Source organism: Dermacentor andersoni, chromosome 1, assembly GCF_023375885.2.
Source record: "Dermacentor andersoni chromosome 1, qqDerAnde1_hic_scaffold, whole genome shotgun sequence".
In the NCBI taxonomy this organism is placed as follows: domain Eukaryota; kingdom Metazoa; phylum Arthropoda; class Arachnida; order Ixodida; family Ixodidae; genus Dermacentor; species Dermacentor andersoni.
In genome coordinates, this window is record NC_092814.1 from 148,621,612 (window position 1) to 148,641,681 (window position 20,070).

General features: G+C 44.5%; 1 protein-coding gene across 4 annotated transcripts in view; it reads left to right on the top strand.

Moving 5' to 3' along the window:
• LOC126544839 (zinc finger protein 341-like) overlaps nt 1–20,070 on the top strand; it is a 76,723-nt gene that overhangs the window by 10,590 nt on the left and 46,063 nt on the right. For all 4 annotated transcript variants that reach the window (XM_050192343.3, XM_050192340.2, XM_050192342.3 and 1 more), the window contains 2 exons: nt 984–1,199; nt 7,827–7,964. In XM_050192343.3, the coding sequence (XP_050048300.1) occupies nt 984–1,199; nt 7,827–7,964 (354 nt within the window). The remainder of the gene's footprint in view (nt 1–983; nt 1,200–7,826; nt 7,965–20,070) is intronic.

Genomic DNA, 20,070 nt, shown 5'->3' on the forward strand with positions numbered 1-20,070 from the left:
GGAGAACTGACCCCCTTTTTTTCTTGCTTTGTTTGATAGATGCCTACTGTTTAGTCTTGGCACGACTCCCCAATTCCTGGAACGTGCAAAAAATCTTGAATTATGAGATCTTTTAATCTAATAAATTCAGAAACATGCCAAATTTCTTGCCATATAGTTTGTTTTCAAGGGCAGCAGCTTCTGTACATCACGACAGTTGAGAGGTGCAGGGGTCACGTGGTATCAATGAGGTGTGAGTCTGTGCAGTAGTCAAAGGCTCATTGTGGTTGCCTTGTCAAAAGCTTCATACGATGGGATAATAGGGGAGAGAAGGTGGGAAGAATGAAGCATGCTGTGCATTCCAACAGAAGCGACAGCAGGGACCCAAGTTTATTATCATGTGTGGAATATGGAAAAGCACAGAGTGTAAAGGAATGGTCTATGAAGCGTGCATCCAGCTTTTGGCGAGACAGGGTCATTTTGTAGCTTACGACCACTGGAACAGGCTGAATGGCGCATGTGTTAACCATTTATGGCTATTACCTCTGATTTTTGCGGCACACAGAGATGACTTGTAAACAAACCCTGTGCAAAAAAGTTGGGCCCCTTATGACATGCATTTTGCAATGGCCACCTTGAAAGAGGATATAATTCATGATATTCTGCACATTCAAGGAATTCTAGCATGACACTGTAGTTACGGGGTCGACAGCTATCTGGTAAAGCGAAAAATGCGGGATCGAATAATTGAATAATTTTTGTCAGCAAAATTTAAGATGCCTGTCAAGCAATATTTTAAGATGCCTCAAGCTTGACTATTACTATATATTCTCGTAAAATTCTTGCAGCAGAGCATATCTTGTGCAGTGTCCTGGAAATTTCAGCTAAGAACAAAGCATCTGATAAAACGTGGTTTAGGGATCCCTTACATAAAATCATTTTACTTTTTTGCTTTCGCTAGAACATCTGTAAAACATTTGTTGCATGAACTTTGTGTGTTGCAGCTGACAGCACTGCGGCAATCCCTTCCACGAAATGCGCGTGTCATCTTGAGTGAGGCGGATCTTCTGACACTTTCAAGCTCGCTGGAAGGAGCCTCCCAGATTGCCCTTGAAGAGCAAGCAGCCAACGGTGGTGAGGACCCCATGGGACAGGATGTGCTGCTGTCATCAGACCTGTCAGAAGATGCCACTTGCTCTGCCGTTGTCACTGTGTCACAGGTGGGTTAGCTTAGTTATGCAACACACCATCCACAATTTCAGTAAGAATTAAGTATTTTTGGTTTTTATTTTCATAAAATATGGTGCACTTTTTATTTATTGCAGATTTTGTTTCCACCAAAAACTTGCTTTCTTTTTTTTCGGTGGATATCTTTTTCTAGAAGAACATATGTAGTCTTTCTTGCACGGATAATTTTTTGCATGAAGCTCACCCTTTCTTGTAGTGGGGCGAGGGGTGGTGTGGGATGCCTGGTTCACTCATTTTTCTGACACTGAAATACACTGTATGACTGCACATTCCACTCTACAATGATGATCCAAAATAATGAAGTTTTTGAGAATCAGTCTTTTTAGCAAGGTTAAAATGTCATATGGTAATGTGACTATGCAGGAATCAAGATATTTAATATTCTAGCACAAATAGAATGAGTCTTCATTTGTAACATTATGAGGGTACAGAGCTCCAATGCATAATGCTGAAAAATGACAAGGTAGATATGATGATGAGCAATACAAGAACAAGGTGAATGCAGGAGCCAACGTTTCGATAAGTGGACTTTTTTTGTTCAAGGTGACATATGCTTTCCTCGCCACAGTATATATAGGTAGGGTTCTTCTAAAGGGGAGAGGGCATAAGGCAAGTGGGCTTGGCAATGAGCGAAGGTGTGTTAGTAATGAGAATGTCAAATTGAGAAAGGAGTGCAGTGCACAAGACCAGTGAGAGCAGTCTGTCAATCACGTGTCAACAGGCATGTGTCAGCCGGCATGTTAACGGCATGCACAGCACCCCTCTATTACCTGTTACGCTGATGGTCATGGGCTGTCGTGTCTCTGAAAGAGATAATAGAAGGAGCAACAAAAACCGGTGCTCATGAAAAAAAAGAAAGAAAATATTGAAATGGAACAAATAAATACATAAAAGAAAAAAAAACAGAAAGAAAGGGGAAGAAAAACCAAGCAACCAAACCAAGTGTTGTTACCTATAGCTTGAAATTTAGCATAGCAAATAGATTCTAAAGCTACCTTTGAAATGTTTATGCCTATTGGTTGCAATGTCTTGAACTTATGGATAAGGTATGATTCTCTGTATTTTCTTTCTCTTTCAGAATGGAAATCTGACTGTGAGAGGTAGAGTTTAAGTTCATCAAGGTATGACGTGGTTGGTTGTAATGCTCGGCGACGGCTTTGTCAAGCTTTTTAGCTTTGTCCGTGCGATCTTCGTTTAATCTGACATTCATTGATTGTCCCGTTTCACCGATATATTGTTTCTTACAGAAGGAACATTCAAGCATATAAATCACATCCGAACTTGTACAAGTAAAGCTAGGTTTGACTTTGTGTCTATAACTATTTGCAGTGCTTTTAATTTTAATGTCACTTTGAAGGTGCCTGCAGGTTTTGCACCTGGGGTGACAACATGCTTTTATTAAGAGGGAATGATGTTGGCTGACTTTTGCGTGCACTAACATGTCTTTAAAGTTACTGTTGCGGCGATAGATAACCCTTGGTACATCCGGGAATGCTTTTCTCAGACGCTCGTTACTTGATAATATTGGGTGGTACTTTTGTAGGATGTTATGTTTGGGAGTGCATTAGAATATTTTGTTATAAAGGCTGGCGGTCTGTCAGATTCTGGTGTAGGCTGTTTCTTCGCTAATTCCGACTGTCTCCAATCTTGAAGCCACATCATAAGCTCTATCGAGAGCAACTTGTGAATAGTTTCTTTCTGCTAGCTTTTTTTTTTTTTTTAAGGTCATTTAGGTGGTGGATGTAATCATGGTCTTCGCTGCAGATTCTTCTTATTCGTTTCGCTTGTCCAACAAAAATTCCTTGCTTGCACTGTCGGTGGTCATGACTGTTGCAGTCTAAATATTGCTGGCTATTCGTAGGCTTCCGGTAAAGTGTCATTCTCAGTTTCCCGTTTTCTATGTAGACTGTCGTGTCGAGGAAGTTGATCTGACTAGGAGGGTGGTGATCAGTAAATTTAATATACTCTGGTGAAAGCGATTGAAATGGCTAATTAAGTCGGTTAACGCAGTTGTGCAGTGTTCCCATATTATAAATATGTCGTCAATGTAACGAAGATAGGCGTGAGGTTTTAAAGGGTAGGATTTCAACAGGTCGGCTTCAAGCTGTCCCATGAAAATGTTCGCATACATGGGAGATAATGGTGTTCCCATGCTAGTGCCAGAAGTTTGCACGTAGGAAATGGAATCGAATTCGAAATAGTTGAGCGTGAGAACTAACCTAAGGAGCGACAGGTAAACTTCAGGAGCGTGCGCTTGGGGATTGATGGCGAGGGATATTGAAACAGCTTCAATTTCTTCACTCATGGGTATGTTAGTGTAAAGGGCAGAAACATCCAAAGTGACTAGAATAGTGCGGTCGGAAAGGATTTGGTTGGCGTTCATGCGGTCAATAATTCGAAGGAAATGTGGCATGTCTTGGAACAAAAGATGGGAGGGTGGTGGGGATGTTTGACAGGTGGTGATTTAGATAGTGACTCAGTAGACGTGTTGTTAAGACACAGTAGGGCGACCTGGGATTTCTGCTGTAAATATTTCTTCAACAGGAACTTTATGTATTTTAGGAAGGAGATAAAAGCAGCCTGCTTTTTTGTTCTTTGGAATCGTGAAGCGATATTCAGATTGCGTGATTAGTTCCCTGGACAGGAGCTCCGCTATTGTGTTTTTCACAATATTGCTGTAGTCTGAAGTTGGGTTAAAGTCGAGTTTTCTGTAATGGGTGTGGTTGCCCAGTTGTTTGGAGGCCTCATTCTTGTACTCTTCTATAGGCCAGATTACGATACTGCTGCCTTTGTCTGTCTGCTAGTTTTATTACAATATCATTCCTTTCCGCGAGTTCTTTAAGAATTTGGTGCTGGGCAGGGACAAATTTTTTCGTTTCGGGCAATGCCGCGCTGACTCTAGAATTTCCTTTGAGATCAGTTTTATTAATAAATCCAGGTCTGGGCACTGTTCGGTTTCCGGTGTCCACGTGCTAGGTGGCCTAAGAGAGTCTCTATCTTGTTTACTACGTCTGGCCTATCGAAAAAGAACTCATTGATGCGCATGCATCTTGAAAACTCTGTTATATCTTTGTGGAGTTCGTATTCGTTTACTGCATCTGCATTCTTCATGGGACAAAACGTTAGACCACGTTTCAGATGATCAACTTCCTTGGAGCTTAGACTCTGGGATATGTCTACTACGTTGCTACAGTGCTCTGGATGCTCTCCTGTAGGACTATCAGTGGAGCTATGTGCTGTAGGGGTTACTTAGTTTTCTTGGGTGGATCTGCAGCTCTAATATCTTTGTGCTGATATTTATCTAGTAATTTTTCCTCCCTAGTTTGGACGAATTATTCAAGTTCTCTTTCTCCGGTTCAGATAAATTTATGCTGTCGAGTTGATTAGTAATTATCGTAAGTTGTTCCTTGCAGTGTTCTATCTATTAAAGAGAGCGATGCATTTTCTAGGACAGCATTCCACTTCAATAATAACCTGGAGGGTAAGAAGCCGAGGGCACATCTGACCTTAATTCTGAGACCTTTTGGGGTTTTCATCTGTTTCATGCAGCTAGTGTAAGTTTTCAGGTGAAATCTGTAGTTTGTTTGTAATTTGTTTGTAAACCCGCCGTGGTTGCTTAGTGGCTATGGTGTTGGGCTGCTAAGCACGAGGTCGCGGGATCGAATCCCGGCCACGGCGGCCGCATTTCGATGGGGGCGAAATGCGAAAACACCCGTGTACTTAGATTTAGGTGCACGTTAAAGAACCCCGGGTGGTCGAAATTTCCAGAGTCCCCCACTACGGCGTACCTCATAATCAGAAAGTGGTTTTGGCACGTAAAACCCCACAGTTTTAATTTGTTTGGAAATCTAGCTTTACTTGTACAAGTTCAGATGTGATTCATATGCTTGAATGTTCCTTCTGTAAGAAACAATATATCAGTGAAGCGGGACAGTCAATGAACGTCAGATTAAACAGACATCGCACAGACACAGCTAAAAACTTGACAAAGCCGTTGCTGAGCATTATAACCAACCAAGTCATAACCTTGATGAACTTAAACTTTACATCTTACAGTCAAATTTCCATTCTGAACGAGAAAGAAAATACAGAGAATCGTACCCTATCCATAAGTCATACCTTATCTGCAACCAATAGGCATAAATGTTTCAAAGGGAGCTTTGGAAATCTATTCAAGCTATAGGCAACAGTACATAGTTTGGTTGCTTAGTGTTTTTTTGCTCCCTTTCTTTCCTTTCTTTTTCTTTTTTCTTTTATTTGTTTGTTTATTTTTTAACGAGCACCGGTTTCTGCCACTCCTTCTATTATCTCTTTCAGAGACATGATAGCCCACAATCACCAGCGAAACAGGTAATAGGGGGGTGCTGTGCATGTCGACATGCCGGCTGGCACGTGATTGACAGACGGCCTTGTCACTGGCCTTGTGCACAGCCCTCCTTTATTCTCAATTCGACACCTTCGCCGCTAACATACCTTCGCTTGTTGCCGCACCCACCTGCATTACGCCCTCTCCCCTTTAGAAGAACCCCACCTATATATACTGTGGTGAGGAAAGCATATGTCGCCTTGAAGACAAGTCCACTTGTTGATACATTGGCTCCTGCTTGCACCTTGTTCTCGTTTTGCTTATCGTCTTAAATTTCCATCTCCCGCCTTCCCCCTGTTTTCCAAGGTAGATATGATACTGCGTTAACATCAATGAACCTGCCCAGTTCACCCACCGCAGTGGCTGCAACGCAAATACAGCAAGTACTCTGGCCAGGGCTCCCCCGACCCCTATGCATACGCCACCTTCCCCACTCCTCATTTTCATTGCAGCAACAGGCAAAATGGAAGCAAATAATAAATAAAGCAACAGTTGCTTAAGGTGGCACACTTAAACGTGACCTAGACCTTACCAGGTTTCTTGCAATAGAGCACACATATGCTTGCAGTTGTGTGTCTGATCACCTTCTCTGTTCTCTGGTAAATTTGCCTTCATGGACCCTTTTCAGTTAAAACTGAATTCACATTTACAAATTCGGCATGCCTATTTCATGTTCTTTTTTGTTTGTTTTTTTTTTACCCCCTTTTTTTTAACCCTTTGAGGGTCAATGACGTAAGTATACGGCGCCATGTACAAGCCCAAAATGGTCGATGCCGTATATTTACGGCGCCGTCTGTACGTTTAAAGAAGCGTGCCTATTTCCCAACTTTTTCTTTTCTGGCATGTGCTGCCACTATGTGGGAATACAGGGAATTTTTTTCACGCGGCTCCCTCTCTCAGTTTTGGTTGCATGGTTTGTTTTAGAGCTAGTTTGCTCCAGCCCGTCTATATGCTACCGCTCGCGTGTTGGCGTGCGCACGGGCGGGCGGCGGTTTGGGTTTTGTTCCACGGACGGTTTCGGCTTCTTGCACTTGCAAAACTGATGGCTATCTCGTTACTAATCGCTCAAAGGGCGACCACCTGTTTCTCGCTCATTTAGTGCTCACAGAGGTACGCATAGGAAGGATGCCGCCGTGCATGTGTTTGCTTTTCTTTTTTGGAGACGCGCGAAAACTAATTGCTTCTGGTTGGCGATAAGATGCAGATTAGCAGAAGTTTGTCACACGTTTTGCTTTTTTGATGGGCACCCAACCACAGTTTTCTTGAGTGCGCTCACCTACACAGTTCGATTACGCTATAGACGTAAATATTAGTGTAAGAGCAGGAACATTTGAGAGTTGCAAAATATTCTCGTGTGCACATTTTCTAAGCCTTGAACTATGTGTATAACGATGCATCAAACTTTTTATTCTTATAAGTTTATTTCCTTTTTTTATTATTGTTATTCATGAATAAACAGTACATATATACCAACACAAAATATTTTTTTCTCACTTTACGGTCACCCTACAAAAATTAATTTTTTTTTTTTTTTCGAAATAGGTCCCTCAGAAGAATTGCAATCTGCAATAAAAAAAAATCGACCCTGGGCGATCGCATATGGCAAAAAAAATCAACCCTCAAAGGGTTAATTTTTCACTTTGCACCTAGGAACCAGTTATAGTTCACATCCATATGATGTGGGTTTTCACAGTTGCTGTTTTGGAAGGGAATGGCAGAGGTCTTGTTCAGTGTAATATATAGCAGTAAAAGGTCAGTGCACTCTAAGCTCTAACTAAACCAAAGTAGGGCATTTAATTTTGCTACCGTGTAAGCATCAAAGGTTTAGGTTTGAAGTTGCCATTTTGCTTGCTACCAAACATTGTGTGAAAACGGTATGTGTTTAGTGCCACATTTGATTAAGTATCTGATCATTTTATGCATGGAAAACTCCCAGTTCTTTCTTTTCATAAAATAAACACAAATTATGTTCTTTTGTCATTTCAGGTCACAGTCTATGATACCTCATATGTCTTGATTATCAGTTTGTGCAAATATAATGCAAGTTCTTTTTGAGAAATTAGCAGCTTAGAAGTATCTCATCTTATGTTTGAAACCATGCTTCGAAATTAGTGTACATTTCCTGTTCTTGAGGCGCTCTTGAGCGTGTAAAAACAAGTTGTTGTTGCCCGTATCATCTTTCATTCTTAGTGTCTCAGGTGGGAAAGGTATCTTAAGCAAATTCTCTTTTCAGGCAACTATGGAAAATGACCAGGCCGAGGCAAATACCAGTCCAGTTTCCTCTCTCTCAGTTTACACTCAGCCATTGAGTGCCGTGACTACTACAGGACTCACTCAGGACCTTGTGGCTGTAGAAAAGATGACTGCTGGTGTGAGTTGAAAACAATGTTTATCTTATCACAGCTAGTATCACGTGAATTTGGCAGAGAACATGGCGAAAAGTAGAGCTAGCTATAACATGGCTTCTGGTTCTGGCTCTTGTCTATGCTAACATTTACTCTGAATTTGACAGCCGACTGCTGAAAGTAAAATAAGTACCTGATCTCCATTCTTTCTTTGCTCTACTCATTACAGTTTACTTCCATTTTTGCTTCCAAAGCTGCCAAAGGCAGGCCATATATCGGTTATTTTCAAAGGGAAGATATACTGTCGAATCTCGTTAATTCAAGCATGCATAATTCGAACTACCAGTTTATTCAGTCTTACGCCATAATCCCGTCAAAGTTATATGTATTCCAATGGGCGAAAACGGCCAGTAATACGAACACGCAATAATTTGCGGCGGTTAATTCGAACATACCACGCTCCGACAGTGCTCTCAGCAGCGCGCCAAATCACGTGGTAGTGCCTCTGATCAGCGTTGCTTTGACTGCCATAGAGGAAAGGCTTAGGAGAAAACCTTCAACGCCGCGCGGGTGGGGGACGTGGTGGAAATTTCACCCTCTCCTAAATGGCAAGATCGCCGTTTCTGCGTCGCACCTTAGTGCCCCAGCCATGCTAGCAGCAAAACTCGTGCCACAGGAGGGATTGGTCCTGGGCCGATTTTTCGTAGCTCACCGCAGCGGCAAGTGAGCCGCGAGCGGAGACCATAAAGAGTGGCCCCTACAGTGACGGACGCGCTGGAAACTGGTATCGTGCAGACCCGCCTGACCGCTCTATTCGTAATCATGTCTGGTTCAGCCAGGCTGCTTGTTTTGCACTATCATCAGCTCTCGCTCAAGCTTGTTTTGGCTGGCTTGGTTGGTCTCGTTTGCGTTTCTTTTTTTACAATGACACGTCTAAACCGAGACGTCCCGATGGAAAGGTTGTTGGAGACAGTGCGCCATATCTGATTCTGCACAACAAGGCAGACCCTGAATACAAGGATGCAAAGGCGACACCCAGTACCTTATTCTCCTTTGTCTTTTAGGCGGCGACGCCGCAACAGGAGGGAGCACACCAACATGATTATGATCAGCGGCAATGACTTCATCATCTTGATATGATGTGACTATCGTTAAGAACGCAGGACGAAGAAGGTAAACACAGCGCTGATCGGTCAGCAGATGAAGGAAAAAACATGCAAGCACGCAGAGGAAAGCTGCAGCGGAGGCCCAGTCCTGGCATCAGCAACTCTGCTGCTTCTGTGGCAGTAGGTGGCATAGGTAATTAGCGCCATCCAGCAAACTGACGGGAAAGCAAATCCCCACTTCCCTCCCGCCCTTCCTCGCAACTACGCTCCCCTTGCCATCCCTCTCAACCCCCTAGTTACTCCCTCATCTTTGGCGGTCCTTGCGTATGCCCGGCCTCCGCACCGGCGGCGGCGGCGCTGGCCTGACACCAGCTTAGCCCGCTTCTTGAAGTTTTGTTTTCTGCCATTATCGGGAAGGGCAAGCGTTGGCCAGCGTGGGCAGTTTTATTGTCCTCGCTCGCTGTGTGCTTGTGCACCGTGATATTTCAGGACTCGCACTGTTCGTGCATCGTGCTATAGTGCACAAATACTTCAAAAACAAGTATTTCTTTTAATTCGAACTTCTTTTAATTCAAACAAGTTTTCGGGCCCCTTCGAGTTCGAATTATTGAGATTTGACTGTAATATGTTTTCTATGCAACCACTGTTTCCCTAGTACTGCCAAGAGAGATGCTGCTGCTATTGGGGTTTCAATTAGGGTCCTCACGGGGTCATCAGGCATACCTTTGTTGACCAGTCATATTCCATTGATCCAGCAAGGGCCAATTTCAGCATCAAAATAAGTAAACTTTTGGCTCATAAGAATGTCTGGGTGTTGGTTGAAACCATTGGTCAGCTTCATATTAATCAAAATATTGAATCAATGGAAGTCTACTTTACTTCGTTATAATGGTTGTTCATCCTCATAGTTAACTATGCTCATGGGGAAAGGATGAGTTACCTCTGGGTAAGCTGAAGCCACTGCAAAAGTCAGCAGCACACTGTCAGTTGACCATGAAAGATCTTTTTGTACGTTTTCTTAAAGGGTCCCTTACCAGGCCACATAGCAAATTTTGGTTATATGCTAGAAATTGTTACGTGCCCTCTAGGGAGCATTCTACCACAAGAATTTCTCAAATTGGTTCATTAATAGCCTAGATAGAAATATTTCAGTGCTGCGAACTGTGATTTCAGGAGGCGAGTGCCACCACCAACATAGACAAGACACTCTCTCCACTTGCCCTGCCTAGCCTCCGCAAGCGAAATTCCTTCCCTGCATTCACCTATACCGGAGCAGGAGGATCGAATGAGGCATACATCATGGGCCCCTCCTTCTTTTTTACACACAAGCGTACATGACTCACCAATGAAATAGGCGATGCGATGTTTGAAACCACGAAGGAAGCGAGCACCGGAGGAGGAAGGCGCCTGGAGGTAGAGAAAAGAATCACGTGCCAGGGAAAGTACGAAGGAGTACGCTGAGGATAGATGGATGCTATGAGCGCCCCTTTGAAATGGGGCGGTGGGTTGCGCCAGCAACTTCTGTTTTTTTTTTTTTTTTTTTTTTTTTTTTTTTTTTTTTTCCCCAACATTCTGCCCATATTTACAAAAAAAAAAAAAAAAAATCCCATCACCAAACTTTTTGAACCCCTATGGGGAACTTTGTTTTTGTAGGCCTCCATTGTTTGTAGTCTCCCTACTTCCACCAAACTTCCAATCGCCTATTACTAATCTCTTTTGCAGACATATTTACTTTCCCCCTGGTCTTGCTAAACCCAAGGCCAGAGGAGCCTAAATCGACCGCTGGGCAGATATTTTTACATTCTAATCAAATGTGCTCTATCGTTTCCCTGGCTTTACTGCAGCAATCACATGTTTATTCTTCCTTGTTTTACGTCGCTTTATACGTATGTGTTCTAAGGCATCTTGATCTCGCTTCGAAAAGTAAAGAGCTTCCCTTTGAGTTGTCATAAATTGTTTCTTTCCTGATTTCGTTTTTTCCTTTTAAGTAGTTACTCATAGCTGAGTCACTGAGCATGCAGCAAAGCAATGCCACTGAGAGGAAAGGTGGCATTCAGCAAAGCAGGGAAGGAGACAGAAGGCAAAGCATTCCAGAGGAGGAGGGTAGGCGGAGGCACACTAAGTTCACAGTCTCTGGCACACTTAAAAGAGGTCCAGACACCAACCAAAATAGTTTAAAATATCATCATGCCCTCTTTGTCAATGCCGCAAATAACCTACGACTCCTCTTCTGGTCTTTTGCAACCTCTTCCTTGTCCCGCTTCACCTTTCGAGGTCATTGGAATAGACTTGTACGGTCCTCTTCCCAAGACTTCCAATGGCAATCGCTGGATTGTTAGGGCCGTCGACCATCTAACACGCTATGCCGAGACAGCCTGTATACAATCTGTGAGTGCTGCTGAAGTCGCCGATTTCTTCAACGCAACATTCTCTTACATCACGGAGCTCTGCATGGTCTCCTCAGTGACCGCGGCAAAGCCTTCCTCTCGTCTCTTCTTACTGAAGTTCTGCTTGCCTCCAATATCGTTCACAAGACCCCTTCGAGTTACCACCTGCAGACCAGCATCTTGACAGAGCGTTTCCATCGTACTCTATCGGGTACGATTGCTATGTACATCAGCCCCGACCACATCAACTGGGATGCAATCGTGCCGTTTGTGACATTTGCATATAATACGGCTGTACAATACACCACCAGCTTTTCTCCATTTTTCCTCGTCTATGGCCACTCACCTAGTTTTGTCCTGGACGTCTCGTTCCTTAAAGCATCTTGTGTCCTCAGCAACGCACTTCTCAGAACAATTTTTGTCTCACCTCGAAGATTGCCGTCATTGAGCCCGCATTAACACCGACATCGCTCAGGATGTACAGAAGCATCGATACGACTCGACTCACCGTGTTGTCACTTTTTCCCCTGGTGACGAAGTTCTTCTATGGACTCCTGTGCGCGTTCCCGGTTCATTCCGTGTTCCCGGTCTGCACGCACCGAACATTCATAAGCAGATGCCCCATTTCATTCCTTTCATCACTTTCCACACTTCCATGAAAAAAAAAAGCTACAACCAAACCTTGCCTTGGCTTTATTATTTGTAGGCTTTATAATGGTTGTGGTCAACAACAACAAAACAGGCGCCTTTCGATTACTCTTGTCTGCACTTGTGGGCACGCAACCAATCGCAAGCAGCAACGATAGTAGTCACGTTTACACTGATACGTTAGAAGTGTACCCTATTCATACGCCGACGCTTGTAACACAGCTAAGATATTCGTCCACCCATAGTGGAAGCGTGCCGTATTAAGACAGTAGTGAAGGCAAATGGCCGCAGTTTCTGCAGCGTGCCCGCCATGAGTTTCTGTCACTGGCAGCTAAGCGCGCCCATCTCTGTTTCTGTCCCCTCAAAGTGGTCATGGCTACATTATTGCCGCAAACTTACCGATAGTAACGATATTATTCATTACTGATACGGAAGAAACTGTTTCAATGCACGCAATGTACTCGCAAGAAGAAAAAAAAATTGTGTTCGGCTTGCTCCGCAAGCCGCCATTTCTGTTTTGGTGTCCCTCACTGTTACATCGGCAGCTGCCTATTTTTTGACCTTTTGTCATCCCACAGCAAATGCGGGAGGAAAAAAAAAAAAGTTTTCTTTTCGTGGGAAATTTAACCCGCGTATTGATCGAACTCCTGAATTTGCATCAATTTTTTTTTACAAGAAAGTGCGATCATTATGCAAGTAAATACGGTAGTGTGAGCGCGACCCATGACTGACTCTTCTTCATCTCTACACATCATCATCACTTGTACGAATTCCTCATCTGTGATTATCACCATCAGCTGCACAGCTTGTTTGTTCTCCTTTGTTGTAGTTCGAGGTCGGCTGGATTAAACGGTTCCTTATCATATTTACGTTTCGGCTCCCCCACGGGAGCCTTGTTCACAATGAAACAAGCGGCAGATCTAGTGCCCTTTTTATGTGCAGCTCAAAACATGATTAAGGCACCTAGCATACGTGGACGGCAGATTGCCTTCGTTGTGATTAAGAGAGTGCGCTGTGGTTTGAATGATTAGGGACTCTAGATAAAGACGCATAGAATGATTTCGCTCCTTGGCAATCATGCGAGATTTTTCCCAGTTAATCGTATGTGACGTAGTTGCACAGTGTTCGGCCAGGGCATTCGATGCAACGTGTTGTTTCTGGATGTCATTCCTGTGCTGTTTAACCCTTTGAGGGTCAATGACGTAAATATACGGCACTGCGAACAAACTCCAAAATGGTCAATGCCATATATATACGGTGCCGTCTGTATGCTTAAAAAGCGCGCCAGTTTCCTAACTTTTTATTTTCTGTCATGTGCTGCCACTATGTGGAAATACAGGGAATGTTTTTCGTGCGCCTCCCTCTCTCACTTTTCGTTTCATGGTTTGTTTTAGCGCTAGTTTGCTCTCGCGCGTCTATGTACTACCGCTCCCACATTGGCGCGTACGCGGTCGGGCGGCAGCTTGGGTTTTGTTCCGTGGACAGTTTTCGATTCTTGCACTTGCAAAACTGATGGCTATCTCGTTACTAATCGCTCAAAGGGTGACCGCTTGTTTCTTGCTCGTTTAGTGCTCACAGGGGTGCGCATAGGAAGGATGCCGCCGTGCATGCGTTTCCGGTGCGTTTACTTTTTTTTTTTTTTTTTTTTTTTTTTGAGACTCGCGAAAACAAATTGCCTCTGGTTGGTGATAAGATGAAGTTTAACAGAAGTTTGTCACACGTCTTGCTTTTTTGACGGCCACACAACCACACAGTTTTCTTGAGTCGGCGCACCTACACAGTTCGATTACGTTATGGCTGTACATATTAGTGTAAGAGCAGGAACATTTGAGTCTTGCGAAATATTCTCGTGTGTGCATTTTCAAAGCCTCAAACTATAACAATGCATAAAATTTTCAATTCTTATAAGTTATTTCCTTTTTTATTTTTGTTATTCATGAATCAAAAGTACACATATACCAACGCAAAATATTTTTTCTCACTTTACGGTCACCCTAGAAAAACTACGGTAAATTTTTTTCGAAATAACTCTCTAAGAAGAATTGGAATCTGCAATAAAAGAAATCGACCTGGGCAGTCGCACCTGGTGAAAAAAATCGACCCTCAAAGGTTTGTCTTGTTTTGAAGTTGCCAGTTTCTCCGATGCAGACATACCGACAGTCTGCACATGAAACGACGTACACCACACCTGGGAACTTGTCCTTTTACAAAGGGTCTTTCACATGCACGAGCTCATGTCTAAGTTTACGGGAGGGAACGTGCACAGCCTACACGTCATATGATTGCAGAATGCGTGCAAGGGTTTTGCTTATGCCAGGGACGTACGGTATCAAAGCCCATTTTTGTGGGGGGTCCAGGGTGGGTGGGTACTGCGCGAGCCAAATGGTGCCATACTGAGTTAATTAAGTACTCAGGGTATCCACAAGCTGTCAATTCACGTCGCACAAGTGCATAGTCCAGCATGCGGTCTTCCGCTGTTGTGCATACGTTTTTCACCCAACGAAGAAGAGAGCAGACAACCGACCTCTTTTGCGAAGCAGGGTGCACGGATGTGTAGTTGAGGTAGCGACCAATGTGAGTTTGCTTCCTAAACACCTTGAATAACAGGTTTGGCCCCAAGAACGGCAGTTGGCATTCAGATTCCACTTCTATGGTGAACTTAATTGCAGCTTGCATACTGCTTAGGTGAGCCATGAAGAGGTCAAGGTTCTGTCATTGCAAAACACTTAAACAGTCGTCGACTTTCCTGAAGAAGACTTTAGGTGTCGGTATAAACGAGGACAGCACCTGAGCTTCGATAGCCTCTATTTTTAATTTAGCGACTATGACCGAAATCGACACCCCCATTGCCTCTCCAGGGACTTGCCTATAAAATTTCTTCTGGAACGTGAAGTACATATTTGACCAGCAAAACTTTAGTAGCCTACCTAGATTATGCACCTCAATGGGAGATCTGTCAGGCAACGTCGGGTCCTTGTCGAGGGCAGCGATGCAAACGTCCACGGCCATGTCTATTGGTACGCTCGTAAACAGTGATACCATGTCAAAAGAAACTAAAATTTCGTCAAGGTCGACACTTGTCCCTCTAACCTTTTCAATGAAATCGTACCTGTTGCGTATATGCGTAACACTTTTGCCAACCAGTGGTGATATCATTCTATGAAGAAAATTTGACAGCTTGTGGAGCGGCGAACGTGTGCAATCCCCTATGGGGTGCAGGGGAACATCGAGCTTGTGTACTTTCGGCAGGCCATAAATGTATATCCATTGTGGCAAGGCAATCTGTAGTATAACTGCTTGTGTTGAGGCAGCACCATGCGGAAGACATCAGCAAGCACTTTCTACAGGTGCCTCTGAAGCTTGGGTGTTGGGTTTCTTGCAACGTCAGTGTACGTGTGAACATACTCAATAGCAAGCACATTTTTTTTATGTGCGTACTTGCTCCTGTCTAGAAGGATGGTTGTGTTCCCCTTGTTGGCGGAAAGTACTACAATATCCTGGCTTTCCTGCAGCCTCTTGACGGCATCACCTTCCTGCTTGGACAGTATGTCCACTGTGGGTTGGGCGCGCAACTTCGACAACACGTTTACAACACATGTTCGAGCCTCGTCACTACAGGATTTATTGACCAAGTTTACAGCATGCTCAGCAGCGCATATTATTTTCTTTGTGCCGGTTGCAGGTCCCATGTTGAAGTTGAGACTGAAATTTAGAACTGCCATCTCGGAGCCGTCAGGCTGGTATGAGGACAGGTTGTACACCGAATTCTTGAGAGTGCTTGGCGAACATGCTGTGCAGCACTGCTTCAACCTTTCGAATTTTCTGTCTTGGCATTGCCCATCTTTCCGAGCGCGCAGATAGGCTTGAAAATTGGCATTCAATTGTATGCGTGCCACCTCTTCTGGATAGTGAGCCTCGAGACACTGTCAAGAAAAGAATGCGTCATTCTTAAGTCTTCGTGCTGGGTCCTTGCAATCCATGATCCTCGCTTACAACAGATGCCGTTCCACCTTGGAAACCACGCTTAGTCCAAATCTCGTCGACATAGATCTGTAAAGACAAAGCGAGTGCGGGATCAAGCTCTGGGACTTGCAGGCAAGGCTGAATGTCAGATGCCCGTTGAATGCCAGGATGCACATAGTCAGTGAGACAAACCGGCAAAGTTCAGTGATTACTTACTGGCCTACGCCTGTCGCAAATGTATGAGGTCGAGAGTATGACGAAAGCCCGTCTGGCCGGGATGATGCATACTTAAAGGGCCCCTCACCAGGCCCCATAGCAAATTTTGGTTATACACTGGAAGTTGTTATTTGTTCTCTAGGGAGCGTTCTGCTGCAGAAATTTTTCAAATCGGCTCATTAATAGCCGAGATAGAAATATTTCAGTGCCGCGAACCCATGATTTCAGCAGGCAGGCTCCACTGCCAAGCAATACGCTCTCTCCACTCACCCCGTCTAGCCTCCGCAAGCCAAATTCCTTCCCTGCGTTCTCCCATGCTGGACCTCGAGGATCGCGTGACGCATACGTCGCAAGCCCCGCCTTCATTTTTTTTCCGGCCCTATGCACTCCCGCTGACGGCGTCGTGCGCGAGCTGCCGTCCCGTTCGCGCAGCGCCCGATTAAATGCGCTGTGCACAAGGAAATATGACTAGCAGTATAATTCAGTGCTGCATGAATACTGAGGCAGAACAAGCGGATTGCAGAGCATGATCACACGCTGGAATACGGTAGAAAATGGCATAGTTTCGGTACTTGCGCACGTGACCGCACGACTGTGAGAACAAGCAGACGAAGCGGAAGTACATCTCTCTTGCTTCAGTGCGAAGTAAAACAAAAAACACGCAGACATTCCCTTTGTGTGTTTTATTATTTCTCTAAACTTCAGTTTGTCAATTCAAGCAATGGATCACACAGATCACAGATGTTGTCTTGAACAATTCTCGAAGTCCCCTGTCACCACGAGTGACTTCACACTGTGGACACCAATAAGTAGGCGCAGGCACACGAGTACATCATCCTCCGGCTTCGAGCGCAGCAGCCACGAGGAGAAGGAAAAACGGCATTCGGTTTGAAATTTCAGATCTTTCTGTAGCGTGTAGCGATGTAATACTACTTTGCAGACACCACCGTTATCGCACAATGTATGCTCTGCGTTTGTCAGCTCAAAATGGCCAGTCCTGATGAGTGGCCCTTTAAAAGGAAGAGGTTCGCACATTGACTAAAATGGTTTAAAATATATATTTATATTTCGGCTCCCCCAAGGGAGCCTTGTTCACAGTGAAACAAGCGGCAGAGCTGGTGCCCTTTTTATGTGCGGCTCAAAACATGATTAAGGCACCTGGCATACATGGATGGCAGATTGCCTTCATTGCGATTAAGAGTGCGTCATGGTTTGGATGATTAGGCACTCAAGATGAAGACGTATAGAATGATTTTGTTCCTTGTCATTCACATGAGATTTTTCTCAGTTAATCGTATGTGACATAGTTGCGCAGTGTTTGGTCCGGGCATTCGGCACATGTCGTTTCTTGACGTCACTCCTGTGCTGTTTAAGTCTTGCTTTGAAGACTGGCACAAATGTATGAGCCGTTGAAATGCTTAGACTCTACCCTCAAAGCAGATCGCTTTCAAGATCTGGCGTGCGCAGCCACAGAATACGCACTTGCTGCTGGAAAACAGCGCCTCCCCTGCCCCCGGAGCCTAACGTGCGACGGAAGATGGTGCGCTTGCTTCCCGCTTTCCTCCCTTGCGCACACGAGATTGAGCCCCCATCGTCGGCTCATCGTCGCACGCTTTCACTCGTGCATCAGCATACGGTGTGCGGGGACGATGTTGTCATCCTTGCACTTTATATGGAACATTGAGGTGACAATAATGACAGAAATGCGCCTGGAGTGTCCACATAATTTCTTTCGCAATTATATAGGAATGGCACCTACACACTTGCGTGTAAACCGCGTTCACGAAGTGAAACATTACTGTAATGTTTCTTTTTTTTTCTCACTTTCTTGCTGCGCGGCGCACTTCCGCCAATGGTCTCGGGCGCAAGCTGTTACGTTTGTCTCGTTTTGCGCAGTGCACGATTTTGCACATTGTGCACAAGTACATCTGACTATCAGTATAAATCAGTGCTACACGAACAGAAGCATACGCCAGCAGATCATAGGGCATGATCGTGCACTGAAACATGGTAGAAAATGACATACAGTCGACTCTCATTACAGCGGACCTTGATAATCGGATAAAAAACTTCCGTTTTATCCGAAGTCCGTAATATCTGAAACACCTCACTGCCGAAACTTTCGTCGCGATGTTTAACAGCTTTATTGCAAAGAGTGAGTGACGAACGTCCAAAGTAAAAAAACAAACAAAAAGTCGCAGTTTCACCCGAAAGGCGAAGCATCGATTGCGATACCAAATTAAGCAAGATAAGTGCGGCAGCAGCAGCGAGCGAATTGACCTTTGTGCTGTTTCTCACTTCAACGCGAACTAAACGTCGAAAGCACAGCGCATACGAAGCTGCTGGCACTGGGTGCACTGTGTCCACATCGCAGATCGCTTTGAAGAAGAGGCCCGAGCGGACGCGCACTTTGCCCATATCGGAGATCGCTTTCAGGATACGGCACCCGCGTGACTGTGCCTTTAACAGCAGCCAGCGGAGTAGAACCCCCCTCTTTCTCTCGCCTCCCCCCCATGCCTCACGCGCGAAAGACGGCACGCTTCCGCCCCGTTTTCCTCCTGCCCTCGCGCGCGCGCGATATGGAGCCACGATCATCGGCTGACCGTTGAAAGTCGACTGCCAGCCTGTGTCGACATGGCAAAAGTCCGTTTTATACGCCCGATTTTTACAAAAATTGCCGCTAATTTCATCCGCTGTAGCCGATAGTCCGTTGTAGCGTGGTACGTTAAGAGCGAACTTTGTTGCAGTAATAAAATAGGGAGAACAAACTAAGACAGAAATATGGTCCATTATATCCGAAAGTCTGTTGTACGTGGGTCCGTTCTAACAAGCTTAGACTGTACTTTCATTCCTTGCACATGTGACTGCATGACTTGGGAACAAGCAGACGAAATGGAAGTACGTTTTCTTGCTACCGTACGAAGTAAAACAAAGACACGCAGACATTCGGTTTTAAGTTTATTATTTCTGTAAACCTTAATTCATCTATTTAAACAACAGATCAAACAAATAACTGCCGTTTCCTTGAATAATTCTCCAAGTCGCATGTCACTATGAGTGACATCACAGCACTGCCATGTATGTCGGCGCACTTGTGTGATATACGTAGACTTATACGTAGGAAAAAAGCAAACTACATTTGGCTTGAAATTTAAGCTCTTTCTGCAGCACCTAGGGATGTACGAAGACTTGGCAGACACGATCGTTAGCACACATTGTATGCACTGCGCTTGTCAGCTCAAAATCGCCAGACCTGGTGAGGGGCCCATTAACAAAAGAACTGCTTTCTCTAACACAGCTCTCAACTCTAAACCACTTTTGCTGTTGTTATAAGCACAGGGTTGGCGGCATAACAAGTCTTGCATTGGTGGAGCACTGCAAGGCTGCAATTTTTGTATGACACTCGTTGCTGTATGTGAACAGATGCTTGTAAATAACAACAAAAGGTGTTTCTATACACAGGCAACTAGCAATGAGCGTTGCACAATATCTGAGGCTTGTAGCAATGCTTTGCTGGCACACTGAGGACTGTGAGAACATGAGGGCAGAGGTTGTATTTTGAAGCAATATTTTCATTTTACCACTCTTGTCATTCATGAAAGTAAGTGCCCCTCTGTGCAATAACGGCTGTGCAGCTTCCTCAGAGCCAATGGCAAAAGGCTAAAAGAGTGGAAATTGAAATAGATTGTTATTAAATATGCTTCAAAGACTGAAAAAGCCCCTGAATGTGCATGTGCAGCAGTTTGAACAGCGCATTATGTACCAAAGCACCCTTTTTCTACATACTGGAAGCCGTGTGCTTCACTGTTCGC